The sequence below is a fragment of the Channa argus genome, chromosome 16 (assembly GCF_033026475.1).
Source record: "Channa argus isolate prfri chromosome 16, Channa argus male v1.0, whole genome shotgun sequence".
Taxonomy (NCBI): Eukaryota; Metazoa; Chordata; class Actinopteri; order Anabantiformes; family Channidae; genus Channa; species Channa argus.
Window position 1 is genome coordinate 15799883 of NC_090212.1, and position 18510 is coordinate 15818392.

Sequence of the window (18510 nt, forward strand, 5' to 3'; positions counted from 1 at the left end):
TCATTTTGGCGTTTGGTCAGCAAATGAAAAGGTGAAGTAAAGTTTAGCAGAAATATTAAGGTGCAGGGTTTAGGACAAAGCAGAGACATGAGGGGACAGGGTTACACCAACTGTCAGTCAGACAGGAAAAGAGCACACAGCTGCCCAGTGGCATCTGTTCTGGCTCCTTTAGCCTCCCCCACACACACACACACACACACAGACACTCACACACACACATTTCCATGCACACAAGTGTCTCTTTATGTGGAGATTTATGGTCTTACAAATGCATTGCTCAAGTTGATGAGGCAATACAGGGAAAGTGGTGAGAGTGAAGATTCAGTGATCAGGGTGACAGATCCAGATAGTGAGTGTTTTAACATGACATAAAAGGCTGCTGAGAAGGTAGTTTCCCAGATTGTGGTCATTTGTTGATGGAGACTCTCGTGTTTAGTGATTGAATAATGTTTCCCTGTGGTAGGAAGGAAAGAAGTAGCCAAAAGAAGACAATGTATGTGTCTGCTAGTTGTGTGTGTGTGTGTGTGTGTGTGTATGTGTGTGTATGTGTGGGATTGGTATGTGACCTTGGCTTCACTACAGAGTCCAGTTGTTCCAAAGAATTCAGTAGGGCGTAGAGGGAGCTGAGAGGAGTTACCCTAAAATCCAAGGTGACTCACTTATTTTTTCTGGGAACTCACTCACGCACGTGTGCACATCCTGGACTTTTCCCCAAGTGCACACAATCTGTGTGTTATTCATCTGTTGTGCACTCACCTTGTTGACATTTATGGCCACAGTCATAAAAAATGCACTGCAACTGCGGTCACAGAGGCAGCAACAACTAGGTCCCCAGTGGTTGAAACACAATAGAACTAAAGCGCAGTTGCAGACAGATAATAACAAGCAAAAGAAAAGAAAGGCGCTAATGTAACATGTCTTGTTGATGCTGAATTTTATTAATTTCTTAGACAACTGTGTAACGGAACTGGAAACTCATTTCCTTAGTCCCATCCAAAAACACTGATGTATTTCCACTTGAATATATCCTTCTGTTTTATGAGTTACCTTACTCATGGGGCCTAGTATAGCACTAGAGGGCACCACACTCTCCATTTGTCCTGCTCTGCAACATAACCGCAGTGGAATCTGTGTTCACTGCGCCAACAGATTCTGAGAAATCGACGGCTTCCTTTCCTTTGACACTCAGTGTCCAGCATTGATATGCTGTGTATGGTACAGCATGTGTAGAGATTTGGTGTAGCATCTTAGTCTTGCCGGGATTTTAGCTGGACAGGTTAGAATTAGGTCACGCCTGACTGTCCTGAGGGATCCCCTCTCTGGACGTACTGGCAGGCTTCAGATTGGTGCTGGACACCAAAGAGGTTTTGACCGGATCTGGCAGTTTGAGGAAGTTGTACTGGCACTTTACTTGCTGTGATCTGTTTATAAGAATTATTAATTAGCTCTTATCAAAAATGCATTTAACTCCCAAGCTTTATTATGAATATGTTTTCGTTTTTTGTTTTTACTTTGCACCAACTTAACAGATACATGCGGGGGGAAAACTATTCCATTAATGGCTTTATAGTCTTGATTGATACCCGCTATCATTCATTAGTAGAACTTCTTTCAAATCCTTTGTTCATAATTGCTTAATCACATGATTCATTGACAACAAGTGCTACCTGCTACTTTCCCTGCACACATAACTGTCAATGTGTCTGAATGTTTGTCTGCAGGAGCTGAAATTAGATGATTAATCTGATTAAATTAAATAAATCCTACTTTCATCTTCTAAAATGCAATTTTATAGACTATATTGTTACTTGCAACTGATATTAGCAGTTGCTTTTGGTATATGCATGCATATATATATATATATATATATATATATATATATATATATATATATATATATATATATATATATATATATATATATATATATATATATATATATATATATAGGTAAATATATATATATATATATAATATATATATATAGGTAATGGTCCAGAAAAAGGAATGCTACTTTATGTAAGGGAGGTAGGCAAGTGGAATTACTGCATGTCAACACATATAACAACAGCTGCTTTGCTCGCTGATTCGTCACTGGATCGAAATTACCTCTACAAAGTATTTCGGCTTACTTGCCTTTCCCACTCACAATGCGCAGGCTTCCTGTCTGCAGTCAAATTATTTCAATCTCAGTCACTTCGAGTTGCCACTGGCTAACTTTAGTCAAAGGACGGCCTACAAAACACTACACACAGATATGGCACGCTGCTGAGCCCCCTCCTCACCCCCACTCTCCCTACCCTAATGCTCAGGACAGCCGGTTTGCTGTGTGTCTGCGTTACCAGAGCCCAGCATGGCTCATGTTTCTCAGTGCAGTTTGTCAGAGCCCAGCTTGGAGCGGCAGGCACCACTGAGACTACACCAAGTACATACAGCTGAGAGGGGGACACAAGTGGGTTTCTCCCTCAGAGAGAAGCCCCCATTTGGGCCTGCAATTTGCCATAAAGCAGCACAATACCATGGTACTGCCTTCTGGCCTTCAGAGTAGCTCGGGGGTCGTAAAGAGCATCTCTTTACATAGAGACACTCTTGGATTACTGCTTTGGGAGCCTGTTCATTCAAGTGGATTTTGAAGGAGAGACATTTTGTCAGTGTGCTTTGTGTGTAATCCCACACATGCTGGATACCTTTTTGCTTTCCTGAGGTGTTCTGCCATTTTTGGGTCACTTGATCTCTGAGCTGTTAAGTGGACATCCGTACTACAGCCCATTTTATTCTCTTTTGCTGGTTGTTTGGTAGCCGGGTTTACCGCCGTGTCTTTAGCCACACCGGTGGCCGTGTCTGGTGGAATATTTCAGGCCTCTGCCCCCACCATGATGATCAAGGAGACATCATTATGCCGGGACCCTGACCTAAGGGGGGAGTTGGCCTTTCTGGCCAGGGGGTGTGACTTTGTCCTCCCCTCACGCTTTAAGAAGAGACTTAAGTCTTTCCAGCAGCAGCAGGTCAGTCAGTGCGAGAGGCAGGGAGGACAGAGTGCAAGGCTGGACTCAAGAGAAATTAAAAATAATTAACATACCCACAAAGACACTCAAACTGTTTGACACGCATTAATAATCATTTTACAAATTGTGTTAACCCCTTTTACGATACATTGTCTACCTTTGTAATGATGCACAGATGTTCATGTACACTCATACACACATACAGTAGATGCATCTTGTTGCTGTCATACACACACAGTGGAATGCCACAGATGACAAACTATTCTGAGACAGATGCCAGGAGAGTATTATTAGGGCAGGGGGTACAGAAATAGAGTGAGAGAATGAATGTTGTGAAGGGGCGTGTGGGTGGGGGGAGCGCTGCTACAGCTGTCCTGCTCAATACACATATTAAGGAGGCACACACCGAGCCCACCGGGCACTGGGGGTAGATTTTGATTTAAGGAGCTCTAATTAAAGGCTGGTTTCAGGTCTTTTTATTTTCACACGCCAAATCCATTTAAGAACAGCACAATCTTCTTATGTCAGGCTGATGCTGCCTGTGTAAATCGGTAACGTGCGTCATTAGATAATAATCCTTAGTCATTATTTGTAATTGTCTAGACACATAAACTCATAGTAAAATAGTTTATTTCATTGCTCTTCCTGGAGAAAAATAAATCATAAGCATCGTGTTGCTGTTCACATATGTGCTGTTTATTTTGCCTTTGTAGTTAGTTAAGATGCCAGAGATTAGGATAAATTATGGTTAAAACCAGCATAATCTTGAGTGCTACAGTCCTTTGCCACCTGGAGGTTTTTTTTTCCAAAGCCAGTTTAAAGTGCTGACTAATTGCCTGACTAATTTAGTAATGAACAGATTGTACAACAAGTCCTTTTTTTTTTTCATGACTCACTGGGAATTTCCACCACATCCCTTACATGGCTTCTTTGTCCTTATAAAATAAAGTTGAGTCTTGTTTACAAAACTGGGGAAATAACCTTAAAAAAGAAAAAGTATGACTGTGTGTGAAGTCACAGGGGGGAAGAGACAGGTGTGTCAAAACATCAGTCCAGATTGTTTGCATCCCTAAAACAGCAACTATATTGGTGTGTCCAGACTTTTTGATGATGTTCGTGGTCCTGGATGTGAGAAGCCCCTGAGCCAGTTGTATATTGTTAGATGATGCACAGAAAACACCTTTTCAGTGATGCAACTTAAAGCGATTTGAAGGAAGGAAAAGAAGAAAAGTCATGTATATGTATTTTAACAAAAAGAGTGCAACTGCGACTTCAATTTTTATGGAGTGGAAGTGCAAGCTTTGGAAAGGAACAATGAGCAATTTCAAGCACACTTTGACCGTGTTTTTATTAGTATATTGTTTATGTAAGATTTGGAAGGAGTCATATTTTCTACTACATACAGAGAAAATGTTAAAACATTCATGGAGAGTAACCTTTGAAGCTCTGCTCATGCGTTACTACAAACCATCTCCCATCTCTCTTTTTAGGTTCAATCCAAACCAGAAAAGAAACCAGGCACACCACCACCAGCCCCCGCCCCATCAACAGCCACACCCGCCCCCACACCGCGCTCACCCAGCCCTCCTCCGACACCGGTCATAGTCACCTCTCCTCCCCCTGCTATCAACATTCCCAGGTTCTACTACCCTCGTGGGCTCCCCGCCCTCGGCCCGACTTTTAACCATGATGCAGCCATAACTGCCATCGAGACGGCCTTCACTGAGTTTGAGGAGGAGAAGGCTGACATATATGAAATGGGCAAGATTGCAAAGGTAACACACTGTCTAGACACTCGAATATAACGTGAAACCTGCTTTTAATGGCAGCTGAAGAGATCACCATCAACATTCACTTTTACTAAGATGTATGTGAGGTTCATATAATTCTTTTCATGTTTCACGGAAACTTTTCCATTTCTCCCAAAGACATTACATGTTCAAAGTGTCCCAGTTGATCCAGTGCTGGATGCTGCCTCCCCTTTCTAAACAGTGGGATTCTATGAAAACAACAAAGCAAAAAAGCATTTTTTTTACGATGGTAATGTAAAGGCAGTGTGCATTGTGTTTCTGTGCAGGCATGCGGGTGTCCACTTTACTGGAAGGCCCCCATGTTCTACGCAGCAGGTGGTGAGAGGACGGGTTTTGTGTCAGTGCACTCCTTCGTTGCAACCTGGAGGAAGTGAGACAATTTCTCTCAAAATATTTCTAATTTCTGTCAAAATATTATCTCAACGCCCAGTTTTTAAAAATGTCCTCTCTTTTTCTCTGTTTCCTGCAGATTGCTGCACAGCTGCCACGACGATGCATCAAGGTTTATTTACCTGCTAGCCAAACCTGGCTGTATCTCCCTGGAGCAGGAGGACTTTATTCCTCTACTGCAGGTGCATATCAACACTGATCAGTGAGATTAGTAACTCAAACATGCACAATATCTCCTTTTATTAGTTTCCATAAACTTGCCAAAATAATTCATGTTATTTTATTATTTCTTGTTTGTGCTCGACTGATTAGGACATAGTGGATACACACCCTGGGCTCACATTTCTGAAGGATGCGCCTGAATTCCATTCTCGCTATATAACAACGGTAAATGAAATAAAAAAATATATATTTGTATTTTTCATTTTAGTTGTTTTTTTTGTTTTTTCAACGTAATGAGGAAATAGCTTCCATTTTGAGTAAAAGTATTACTAGTTTTCGGATCCATGTAATAAAGTAGACTAAGTTAGACCTTACACACCACGTAGACATACAAAACAATGTGACCAGGTTTTTTATACAGAACAACTGATGGTTAACTGAGGTTATATAATACAATATGGACGTCAGCCTTTCACATACCCCATTTTAAATTACTTCCTTCAGTTTAGACAGGCAACCAGCCTCTCGTCCAATGAGTGCTTGGATAGGCTACTGCATTTATTTACTGGGGGCCAAATAAAAAACTGTCACTGTTGTATTATTCTATTAAATATGTTTTGGGGGCTGTGTTTTACTATAACAGAATTTGCTTTCATTTGTCATTACTCCATATGTTGATTAATCCCATTTGACTCCGTACTTGTAACCCAGGTGATCCAGCGGATATTCTACGGGGTGAACCGTTCGTGGACAGGTCGTATCACCATGATGGAGCTGCGCAGGAGCAACTTCCTACAGACTTTGGCTCTTCTGGAGGAGGAGGCCGACATCAACCAGATCACTGACTACTTCTCCTACGAGCACTTCTATGTCATCTACTGCAAGTTTTGGGAGCTGGACACTGACCATGACTTATATATTGATCCAAAAGACCTGGGGAGATACAATGACCACGGTAAGAATAATCTGAAATTAAATAAATTTTTGCTCAACACAAGTATTCATACCAGATCCAACGGGGGTCATTATACAAAATCCTAATTATATCTGTGTTTTCCTTTACTTTTTTTAAATTCATTGACGTACGGTAGTTTGGAGGGCAGTAAAATCCAGAATCAGAAGCAGACAAATTTGGCACATACATTTCCTGTTTGTCGCGCCCCCCACTAACTGTTGCAAAAACAATAGCTGTTTGTCCTCAACTTAACACTTTCATGCTGTGTGATATGAACTGCATTACACTATTAAGTGTGTAACGTAATTTTTTTTTTGCTGTCTCAGGATTTACGCAAGTCACTGTACTGCATGCGCAGTGGTTCATAACAACTTTGACTAGTTTCTGTGTATTTGAGCAAAATCACATTTGCTTATTTTGCTCACTTTCCCTTCTCACAGCATCCTCAAACAGAATCATTGAGAGACTGTTTTCAGGGGCTGTTACTCGGTAAGTGGAAACAGACATAAACACACCCGGAGGGGCTTATTACCTCACTGGCAATATTGAATGTCAACGCCTCTATCTCTCTTGTTTCCAGGGGCAATGCCGTGCAGAGAGAAGGCAGGATGAGCTACGCTGAGTTTGTCTGGTTCCTCATATCTGAGGAAGATAAGAAAAATCCCACCAGGTGATCAGTCATTCCGCTGGATCTGTGTGACTTAGCACATGTGCATTTGGTTGTAGGTCTAATAAATAGTTGACACCCAAGTTGGATTCCTTGTGTAACTTTGTGGATTTGTCTTTTCTCTCTCCAGTATTGAATATTGGTTCCGGTGTATGGACGCCGATGGCGATGGCGTCCTGTCCATGTTTGAGTTAGAGTATTTCTATGAAGAACAGTGTGAGAGGATGGAAAGGATGGGCATTGAACCTCTGCCCTTCCAGGATTTGCTCTGCCAGATGCTTGATCTGGTCAAACCTGAAAGCCCAGGTTAGTTCATGCATAACTTTGTTTTATCCCCAATATTAATAATCATTGTATCTTTTGTTTTGTATCTGTTATTATAAAGCCACAGGTTATTGTCCTTTCTGTGTTGGTATCTGAACTTTACACATGCATGTGTTTGTGTATATGTTGTTTTCTCCAGGCAAGATAACCCTGGGTGATCTGAAGCGCTGTCGGATGGCCCACATATTCTTTGATACCTTCTTCAACCTGGAGAAATATCTGGACCATGAGCAGAGAGACCCATTTGCTGTGCAGAAGGTGCGAATATCCATCTTGTGCATGTGTGTATTTATAATATTCATAAATACTGGTAATTTGAAAGGCAGTAAAGGATAATCAGAGAAAATCAGGTGACATACAGTTCCACAAATTTGCTCCACAAGTGATGGGAAATGTTTTCCTTGAAGACTGTTACAGTGTTGGGGAGGATTATGTTTTCATAATAGCAAATACTCGCTACTGAGTGATTGTATATAGTGTATGTTTATTTAAGAGCTGACTCTACTTTTCCTTGCAATTATGGTGGCCAGTGGCTATAAACAAATACAGCATAAGTGTTGAAATATAAAAATAATTTAGAAATTTACTCAACACGAAATTCCTGTGTTTACACTAGAACAATGGTTTTAAAATTTGATAACCAAATGTATAAGTGTCTCCTCACCTTTGCCTCCAGATGTTAGGCATTTTGGTTGAAAATAATGTTTCTAAAGTAACTTTCCTGTTGCAGGATGTTGATAGTGATGGTCCAGAGCCATCTGATTGGGATAAGTATGCCTCAGAGGAGTATGAGATACTGGTGGCAGAGGAGACCGCCAATGAACAACTACACGAGGGGTACGACACACTCTTACACTCTGTGCTTTTCCAAGTATGGAAATGCAATCAGTCATTTTAATATCTAACATTTAACCAGTTCTACTATGCGTGTTTACTCACAGGTCATTTGATGACGACTATGAATCTGAGGAGCTTCCAGTTCCTGGAGAGATTGGGAATAAAATGGAAAAGCTGGTCATATCGGACCTGTCAGCATAAAACACACTCTGGAATACTGCAGAATCTCGTTTGAGATAATGGACAGGAACCAGGTGATAGATGTTTCCTTGGAATGGATGCATCAAAAAATAAATGGATGTAACAACACATAGAGAGAGAGAGAATAGGATTGTGGGATCTGTCTTACGATGACTCTGAAGTCTACTCAGAGCAAACTCATCAGTTTGTGTGTGTGTGACCGTAAACCAGTACTGTACTATGTCTGGTATAAAACACATCTGTATTTATACAGATGACTGAAAACCCACAATTAAACCAACCAGCTGCTCAGTCATTCAACATACAGGCCTGTGTAAAGGATGTTGTTAAACCCCAGTTCCCTTCAGGAAGGAATCGTTTCACGGTTTACTCGGTGGTAACAGCATCTCTCAGTGGCCGAGCTGTGTTACTGCGCGGAATCGCTGTCATGCAGGTGCATAAAAACAGGCCAACTTTTCCCAGGCGGAGTGTAGCTGAGCCGCTCTATTTTTAGTGTGGCATTATCAGGCCTCCACCTCTGGACTCCCATTCACAAACATTTCTAAACCCTGGAAAAGTCTCTGACTACATGGACTTTAATGTTCCAGTCATTCACTTCCAGTCAATGCTCAACGGGTCACAGTGCACAAAGGGATGCTCGTTGACAAACACACCAAACTCTCTGGTAGAGTTGACCACACATTTCCACCTGTAATATTTGTACTGATATGTGCACATAAGAGCTGTGAGTTGTTCCTGTCAGTCTCATGCAATTATCCAGCTAACCACACTGTGTTTTCCAAATTCTTTTTAAATGTGTACAGTGTCTGGGAATTACTTTGATTTATACTTGTCATTTATACCAAAAACTGTCATTTTATGCATAGAAAATATTTGTTTGTCAACACGAATTTATGAAGTTTTACCCCCACTCATGGAAATCAAACACACAGTCATGTAAAAAAAATTTACATTTAAGCCTCCACTCCACTATAATGAAGGTTTACTTTTCTGCCCAAAAAAAATCCTGACATTGAATTTTATGTATAATCAGGAGTAATAGCATGTCTTCTGCAAATATGTCGTGCTGCTGATTTTTTTAAAGAGTAATTTGTCCAGGATTTGAATACCACAAATTGCATTTTATACACCTCTACCGTACCAAGATGGAGGCCGCAATTTCTATGAGATATATTTTGTTTAACCTGGGCAAATAAAAAGCTTAACTACATTGACATGGACAGATAACACTGAGTTTGGATTAGTCTGTTAATTTGTGTGGACTGATCCTTTAACTCGGTTATTTACTGTGTCATTGAAACAGGTGCGTTTGTGTACACTGCCCTTACTGTAATATCTAGGAGCCTGCATTTGCTTATAAATCACTCATAAAGGAGTATGATTTAATAGTGCGTAATATGTCGTGCTCTGTTACCGGCTGTTTATATGTCGTAGACTTTGGCGTTCGGCTGGTGTTGCTGGGGTCAGTGTGTGCACGCTTGTATAACTCTTTTTTTTAATCAGCCCTTGTCCTTTTTTTTTTTTTTAATTCACTAGCATATAATATATGACCATAATTGACAGTTGGTGTACACAGACACACTTACACACTCAACACACCACTGATGATTTTGAAATGGAGAAGGAGAGCGAGTGGAGGCTGTAAGGCCTTATGGACCTTAAGGGTCCACTTTTTGCTTCTGTTGCCATTGTAAATGTGCCTGACTGTGTATTAAACTACAATATTATAATAATAATAATAATAGTAATAACAAGCCATTATATAGTAGGTATAATGGCTCAGATTTTTGATGTATTTTGATGGTTTGTATTGCTGTGCCACTGTGTGGCTCGGGATGGGGGGTAAATTATGTTAGCGATGTATGTGTGTCTGTGTTAGACGAGACGCATGGTGGATTGACATCCTCTGAAGGACTACAATAAAGCTCCGTCCACCTGACAATCACAAAACTGTAGGAGACACAACCCATATGGAAACTGAGACTGATGTTTCCCTGTTGTGGTCACACACACCCCCAATCTTTTTTTTTTTTTTTCACCAAGGCAGTATTTAAAAAGAACTTTGGACAACGATGGGATGTCTCCAATTATTGACCTTCTGGCTCTATGCAAAGTCTTGTGGTGCTCACACATGCAGCATTAAGCAATGAGAGAAGCCATGCAGGACTTTTACCTTAAAATCATAACTCTACTGTGTGAGGTAGAGAAAGGACCTTTATTTTGATGTGATTCCTCTTTGCAGAGGACACTTGAATAGGCTGGGATACAATGCAAATCCTGATGGTTATGTTAATGGCATGTTTTTGTTTTTTTTTCTGTCTTTCTGTCTTCCTCTTTGTCTTCTTCTTCTTTCTTACTTTCTTCTCTTTGTTCTTTTTCTGCACCGTTCCCTGTTATTTGTTGCTTTTGTCTGCTTTTAAAAGTTTAAATAAAGACCTTAAGAATATTAATTATACTCATGATTGCCTACATTCACTGTACACACACACCTCACACTTACAGACGTTACACTATCATTCCCTCCTTGTGTACACACACACCGTGTACGGCAGTCTGTTTGTACTCTTTGCTGCTTGGTAGAGTGTACTTTCCTGCCTTTGAAACTGCCAAACTACCTTAAAAGCAGCAGCTTTTGAGGCATTTCATATACTTAACATGTGGTAAAGAAATATGTGTAAGGCTGGTTGATTCCTAGCAGAATTAAGCTCAAGCCACACTTAAAGCTCAAAAACAATTAGAAACAACCTGGGACTTTGACCCAAGGCAACTGAGGTTTTGGAGTCTGTTTTCTCCTCAAGTGCAGGAAATGATTTGATGCTACTTCAGTTTGTTGAGGGTTCTCAGACCCACAAGGCTTGGCCTGTGACTGGCAAACATGACGTAAGCAGCTCTGTACTGAATCACTGTGTCTGGCGTCAGTGTTGTCACGACAAAAACTGGCCAAAACAGGAAGTCACCGACGAGTGTGGCACATTGTTGATTGTAGGCTACTTAAGACAGAAAACATATCGATCCCAGATTGACTGAGGATCGCTTAATGCTTAAGTTCGTCTTTCCAAAACACCAGTGGTGCCTGGGATTTCTGTAGTACTACTACTACCTCAGAGCAGTTGCCACTAGTTACTTGAGTCATGCAGTTTTCTGCCAGTAACATTAGTAGTCAGACACTGGTGTGTTTCCAAATAAAGCAGAAGTAGAGTAGTGCCATATGTCATCACTGGCCTTTCCGGATTACCTTCATCTTCATCTTTGTCATCGTTGTCCTCACCACATTGCTATTATTGAAAGATTGTACTCAGTCAAAAGTCACACAATTAAAGTTATTACAATTTTGCCAGAGGGCTGCATTAATGTCTTCTTTTCCCCCCTTAGCAATCAATCTAACAGGAAAAGATACTGAGAGTTTTTTCTACAAAACATAAAGGTCATCAGTCTCATGTTGGAGCTGTAGGTCAAATGAAGGGATCATAAAAGTCATTATGTTTCATCTCCTGTGTATCAGTGATGTGTGTGCCAAATCTTAACTTTTCTTCCAATTGTGATCAGGAAAAAGCACTAAAAGCCAAACATTTTAACCTGCTTTTAGTGAAAATGTTAGGGGAACTGCCAAATCTTAAATCTTTTGGGTTAAAATTTCATGACAACCCAGTCACATTTTACCTCCACTGCCATCAACAGAAGCATTTCTTAAGCATTGCTAGAAATGAAAATTGATGAATATCAGGAGGCATACAGTACATTACCTGAATTCTTAGTGTTTTGGGACGAAATCATTACTTTCTGCTTCCCACACCATAGAAACATTGATTTGTTGATGCAGCAGTCCAAAACAAACACAACAACTCCAGATCTTTTCTTAGGCGGACTGAAGGCAGGAGTTTCTGATGGGCCTTTACTGTTCTGAATGCAATGATTGTCCTGAAAATGGCGTAAGAGTTGGCAAGCTGTGCATGTTGTGATTTGAACATGAGCAATTTGTCTCCCATCGAAGGTCAGAGTTTACTGGTCATTGTTTGAAATGGCAATCCGCATGTTTTCCACAAATGTCAGCAATAAAGCAATTAGTCAACCAGATCGCAGTCCCACTTCCCTGAGTCATGGACATTCCACTGCCAGGAGTGCCAACACCCACCACCCGGTGGTAGTGTGACCCAGCCAACGCAATGCCAAACGGTGTGATGTCATGACTGGAAGGGGTTCTGTAATTAGGAACACATGACATGATAAGTAGTTAGAACAGACTCAGATCATCCCTGAACTCAAAGCTTTAAATAAATCTGATTGGAAAACCCCTCAAAAAAAGAGAGGGAACAACTGGAACCAATTCATCTCAACATAGAGAGAGAAAAGAAGACAGAAAGAGGTCTTGAACTAGGCACGGTGTCTTGCTTGTTCCAGTCATACCTTGTTCCAGACATACCAGTGATACCAGAAACATAAGCTTTTGATAATGCTGCGTGGAAAAGTCCTGAAAGAGAGAGGAAACAACTGGAAACAATTCATCTTATCAGAGGGAGACAGGGAGATATACTTGGGTACAGACGGATTTTCAGATGTCCAGCTTGTTCCAGACAAACTAGAGATGGCAGATTTATGGTAAACAAAACACTAAATATCTATACCAGATATTTAAAGGCACTATGTGTAGGCTTTATAACCCTGCTAGAGTCTCTGGGTCACACTTTAGTCTACATTTAACTGGCAACAGCAATGTGGCATTTACTACATGGTACACAGCTGAAGAATTTAAAAGATGATGATGAGGCTGAAGTCTGTGTTTGGACTGAAGTATCTGAGCAACTATTAAATGGATTGTCACAAAAGTATTCATTTGGATGACTTAAGTGATCATCTAACTTTTCGCCCACATTTTGGGTTCGTAATATCTCCACAAATATTTCATGAATTACTTTAAAGCAGAATTCAAGTTAACATGAATTTGAGACATTCTACAGGCCCGTCACTTTACATTTAGTGCTATCAAAGCTTTGCTTTCTGGAGGAATAACTGCAAAACTAATAACAATAACAATCTTTGAAAGTATTCTGTAGGGTTATGTTGTATATGTGCAATTCAAAAAAACGGAATGCAGATTGTGTTTAAATGTAATGTAATCATGTATTTTTACTGCAACAGAACATGACACATGTAAACACATATAATCATCTCCCTGTTTCAATGAGATGCACCATTCACACCTTGCATATACAGTACAAACACACTCACACACACTAGAAATATGGATAAAGTTTTTGATGGTTCAACCAGCTGCCTTGCGGAGCTCAAAGGAATGAGAGAGAAAAAAGGATGGGAAGGTGGTGGAGAGAGGTTGACAGAGAGACAGAAACAGGGAGAGAGAGAGACTGAAAGAGAGGCATGTCTGCTCTTGTTGTTGTGCAGGGAGCTTTGGGTTGACTCCTTTGAACTCAGGATGAGCCAAATTCCATCTCTACATCTATGATAGGAAGTACCGCACATGCACAAAACACACCTACAGGCACATGTGCACAATCCATGTTCTTTCCATCCTTTCTCTGCTGCCAGACGCCCGTAATCATCTGTCACCCGGTGTCTCAGCCCGACATGTCACTCTGCTTCCTAGTGAGTATATGCGCACACACGCTCACATAGACGCAACATACTCAAATAAAGGACATATGAATATATACACATGCATGTAGGCGCAGAGCAAGGGCATATTTAACATCCAGAAAACCACTTTGATGAGCTGGTACAGCAGCCCAGCAATCTATTTTCTGCTATAAGCACACACAGTACGTAGTGTCACATGCATACGACTGGATGCATTCCACTTACTTCAAAGACTGCTGGTGAATTGAATGTGCATTATTACAGGGAGGGTTTGCTTTAGAGACTCTCAGAGAGCAAAATCTGAGATGGAGAAAGCGAGAGAGACAGAGAGAGAGAGAAAGCAGCTGGGTTGGTGGTAAGCATCTGGTGGTTGTGGAGGCCTGGCCCTGACATACAGGGGAAATAGCTGCATTGCAGTTCCAAGATCTGCTCCCTCCAGTCTTTCCTCATCCACTCTCCTGCACAGATCTTATCTGACTAGCTGTCTGTAACGGCCAGTACTTCACTAGGATGCTTTACTGTGGTTATATCGGGAGATTTATTTAAGTCAATAGTGTTTTTGTTTTTTCGTTAATTCACACGCTGAAAGCACACGACTCCCCAAAGTGCACGGTTTCCACCGTTCAAAACCATGGGAACATCTTTGTGAAATTAAGTTACAGCCCTGTTGCACAATTCACTGTTCACTTGTTAAACAGTTTCTAAGCCCTTCCCCTAATCATCTGCTTTCCTTTAGCTTCTTCGACTCCTTTGTGATTAATGTATGTTAAATAGAGTAGATCAGTGAGGGACATGAAGGCGCAATTACCTTGGGTAGACCAACAGGATCCAAAAATCTTTACAAATAAACCAAACATCCACATTTTCATCACCAATGGACAAGCTCATCCTGCTGATGGACATCAAAGACTACAGAGCAGCTACTGAAAGAAAACATGGGATGACTTTTGTTGGCTGGAAATATTGTGTTTTCCACTTGATGACTTGTACACAAAGCTGCAAAAAAATTTCTTTTGGAATGCACTGGTACAGCCTCAACAATTTGAGGTATTCCCAAACTTTTTTTTTTCCAGAAATGTGCTACAGACAAGTCACTCCTTAGGAATTCCATGTGCTCCACAGTGTGTCGGCAGTGCAGCACCCCTCCCCCCATATCCCCTGGATGTAACGGTTTCTGTTTTTGGAGTGTTGTTAATAAGAACAACTGGGAATTTGGCTTCTGTGTGAACACAGTAACATCACCATGCAGGCCAACATACTGCATGACACGAAAAGAATATTCACAGCCTTGTTAGCTTGCAAACATGAACTTTTTCCTTGGTGTTTAGGAAACTGTTTATGGGCATGTCTGTATGTTCTGTATGTCTATTTTGCTCTTCATAAATTGTGTAACCTCAATTACTGATAGACAAAGCATCACAATTTCTATAGATTCAGAAACTTTTATTGTTGAAAATATTTAAAGGGGTTTAAGAGTTTCATGATAAATGAAACCCATATCACTGCACAGTATTATATTGTGGTATTTCAAAATAAAATACTTTATCTTAATATGTACTGCGAAAACAGTGGCTTTACATATTGAGTTTACTATTATTATGAACCATGTTATAATTTTATACATGTACACATACAGCAGTGCATGTGAAAGTTAGTGGTTCTCTCGACTGGAGGCCTGTCCAGGTTGAACCCCACCTCTCGCCCTATGAATATTTGGATGGACTCCAGCTCCTTGCAAAGCTAATGGACATATAGTAGTGTTGCTGTGGGACCCAAATACAGAGGCTAAAAACTTAATATTGATTGATTAAAATATTTTATGTGCCCTGTTCTTCTATTGACTTTATATTTATTTTATCTTTCACAAGGAAATTCTCCTCTGATTATTTAATGTTTTAAAAACATTTTTTTAATCTATATTTAATTTGTTTCTTTTTTAAAATATTTTTTCACTGATTACAATGTTGCATCTTTATTTTTATCTTTATTCTTTTATTTGTGTGCATTGTCTTATATTGTAGACTCATACTTGTTGTCAGCATCTTCGTTTTGTTATATTCCTGGGCACTACTATCACTGCTTTGACTGTTTTTGTTTTTACACCTTTCTTTAACTTTTGAATCATCTGTAAAGAAATCTGAATTGCATTGGTCTGTAGAAAGGTGCTATAAAAATCTAGTTTGATTGATTTATTGAATGTTAAAAAAAACTCAGGCAAAAAAATGGTGGAAGTAGTTAAAAGTAGAATTGTTTAATCAAAGCTAAGCCAGATAAGTCAAGTAGGTCTGAGCCTTTTATTGTCAAAGTCAAACTTCACTCTGCATTTATTACAAATGAAGTAAGTCAAACAGCTCACTGATTTCACTGGTTTATACCAGAGTAACTATCAAATGAATCAGGGCAATACTGCAAATCAACAGGCAGGACTGCTTTATAGCACTATTTACTGAGTTTTTATTTCACTAGATTAGCCAAATATTGAACAGTAATGAAGTGATGGACACTCTCATATTGCAGATGGCATAAATGTCTGTGCAGATGATGCCTGTGTGCACCACTGAATATAACTTTCAAAAAAGATTTACACTTAAATGAATATATATTACATACGACTTGTGTTTGCTTCAGTGGTATTATACACTTTCTGCAGTTAGGGGGCCCCACAGTCTGTCTGTGCCCACTGTTTATAACCTGAGTTGTGTGTCTGGCGTGAAAGCTGGATTTTTCTGCCTGTTATATCAATTGCCCCTTGAAGATGATGAGTGTTTATTGAATTGAACTGAACTGAATTAGATTCCTTACAGGCACATTGTGCTGTCCTTCGTCTCACTGGCTTAGAATTACACCAGTGGCTGTTTTCTTAGTGCAGTTGCTGTAATGTGTGTGTGTGTGTGTGTGTGTGTCAGCAGAGAGAAATCCAGAACTCAGGGGCAATGAGTGTATTTGGCTAAGTCTGCTTGCTTGAAAATACAGCAAGGAAAGAGGTCGATTGCTTTTGGAGACAAACGCACACGTAATTGACAGGAACCCAGCTGTTAGTTTAACAGCTTGTTTTTGTGTTGCTTGCACTGGTCATTTTTGGATATGGTTCCAGAAACTATACTAATAATATTCTTGTTATGTTAATGTGTAACTAGGATCCAAAAAAGCAACCACTAAATGTGCTTTGTCAGGGCTGCTGATAGATCTTTCATGTTTTTTTCACCCAAATTTGAGAAATTCTTTTCTGGAACTGACAGTAAGAAGAGGGGCTTATTATGCAGTGAAACATTCACCATAATCTGCTTTTCTGCTGAGAGGAATTGGCCTCTATAGTCATTAGTCACAAATCCTACATTTAACATGTCACTAAGATCATAAAACATATTAAATATTTCTAAATGGTGTACTGTAGTTTTTCCAGTGCACTAGAAATCATTCAGGTGGTCCTTTCATCATATGGGTGAATATGGGGGGTTGTAATTAACCCATGTAGTCTGTTCAAGTGTGTTTGGCACTGACACGCTTGGCAGGTTTAATGCTTTGATCCTCACATGCATTTGTTGGCATTCATATCTTCATTTCAAGCAGCAACGTGTCTAAATAATCCCCTTGACAGAAAAAACATGTAACTTTGCTATTGTTCACCAACAGGAAGGAAGATGAATCCATGTACAGTTACAATCTATTGTCAGTGTTTTTAAAATGTGTCTACCTTAAATTCGTCCCTGGTTGCATTGATTTCGATCTTGATTGTCCCTTTTTACTTGAATCAGGTCATGATATTTTGTTTTACATTAAGCACCGATGTTGGACCCGTAACCCTTGGACACATCAGCTGATGGATGCTGGGTTTCAGTGGCACCACCAGAGGGACTTTGGTCGATTGTCTAAGTTGTTTTGGAGGCTCTCGGAAAGACCTTTGACCCACCCGACTCTCCAAATCTGCTACAGGTAGACTATTTTGTATATCATGTCTATAGGAAACTACTGTATATAAAAGTGTTGTATATTTTGTATATGATGCAGTTCTTTTTGTCCTTTGTTGGCAGTTACTGTTATTTTTTTTCTCTAATAAAATCCTGTATCTGCGTCACTGACGTGAAATGTTAAATTTTGTCGACGTGGCGAGCGGGAGCTAGGTGACACAGGGCAGTGCAGGTCATTATCTGCTGTAGGTTCTGGTGTGAAGATATTCTGTGTCATCATGAGTGATAAATGCAATCCAGTCTAAACTGGATTCATCTTGCTTTTATTTGCAGAAGGGTTCACCCACCTTTTGGAGCTGATATAACATGCTTTTGGCAAGAAATGCTGCAAAATGACTAATATGTGAAACACGAAGGTGTGGTTTATATATTTTTATCAGAAGTGAAAAGGTCTACAAAATAAGATCTGTGTTTGTTAAAGATAATAAAAGGTTAATGCAGTGAACTATTTATAGTATTTTTTTCAAGCCATGGTCCTATCAGGCTAAAGCAAACATAAAGTGGGGGAAAAATAAATCATTTTTCATGTATTTTGTATTGAAGGTGCACGTGAAGTTCTTGACCCTTAACAAGCCCCTCGGTTGTTGCTGCATCACGC

At 40.0% G+C, this 18510-nt stretch overlaps 1 protein-coding gene across 4 annotated transcripts in view; it reads left to right on the forward strand.

Annotated features, from left to right (window-relative positions):
* ppp2r3a (protein phosphatase 2, regulatory subunit B'', alpha) overlaps nt 1–10798 on the forward strand; it is a 58833-nt gene extending 48035 nt beyond the window's left edge. For 3 of the 4 annotated variants that reach the window (XM_067479799.1, XM_067479798.1, XM_067479800.1), the window contains 11 exons: nt 4496–4780; nt 5083–5186; nt 5286–5388; nt 5519–5593; nt 6080–6323; nt 6764–6812; nt 6904–6993; nt 7121–7296; nt 7454–7572; nt 8045–8151; nt 8256–10798. In XM_067479799.1, the coding sequence (XP_067335900.1) occupies nt 4496–4780; nt 5083–5186; nt 5286–5388; nt 5519–5593; nt 6080–6323; nt 6764–6812; nt 6904–6993; nt 7121–7296; nt 7454–7572; nt 8045–8151; nt 8256–8352 (1449 nt within the window). In that variant the 3' untranslated portion in view covers nt 8353–10798. Of the gene's footprint in view, nt 1–2133; nt 3006–4495; nt 4781–5082; nt 5187–5285; nt 5389–5518; nt 5594–6079; nt 6324–6763; nt 6813–6903; nt 6994–7120; nt 7297–7453; nt 7573–8044; nt 8152–8255 lie in introns of those variants that run through there. The other variant, XM_067479801.1, reaches the window with a different exon arrangement.
* The last annotated feature ends 7712 nt before the right edge of the window (nt 10799–18510 follow it).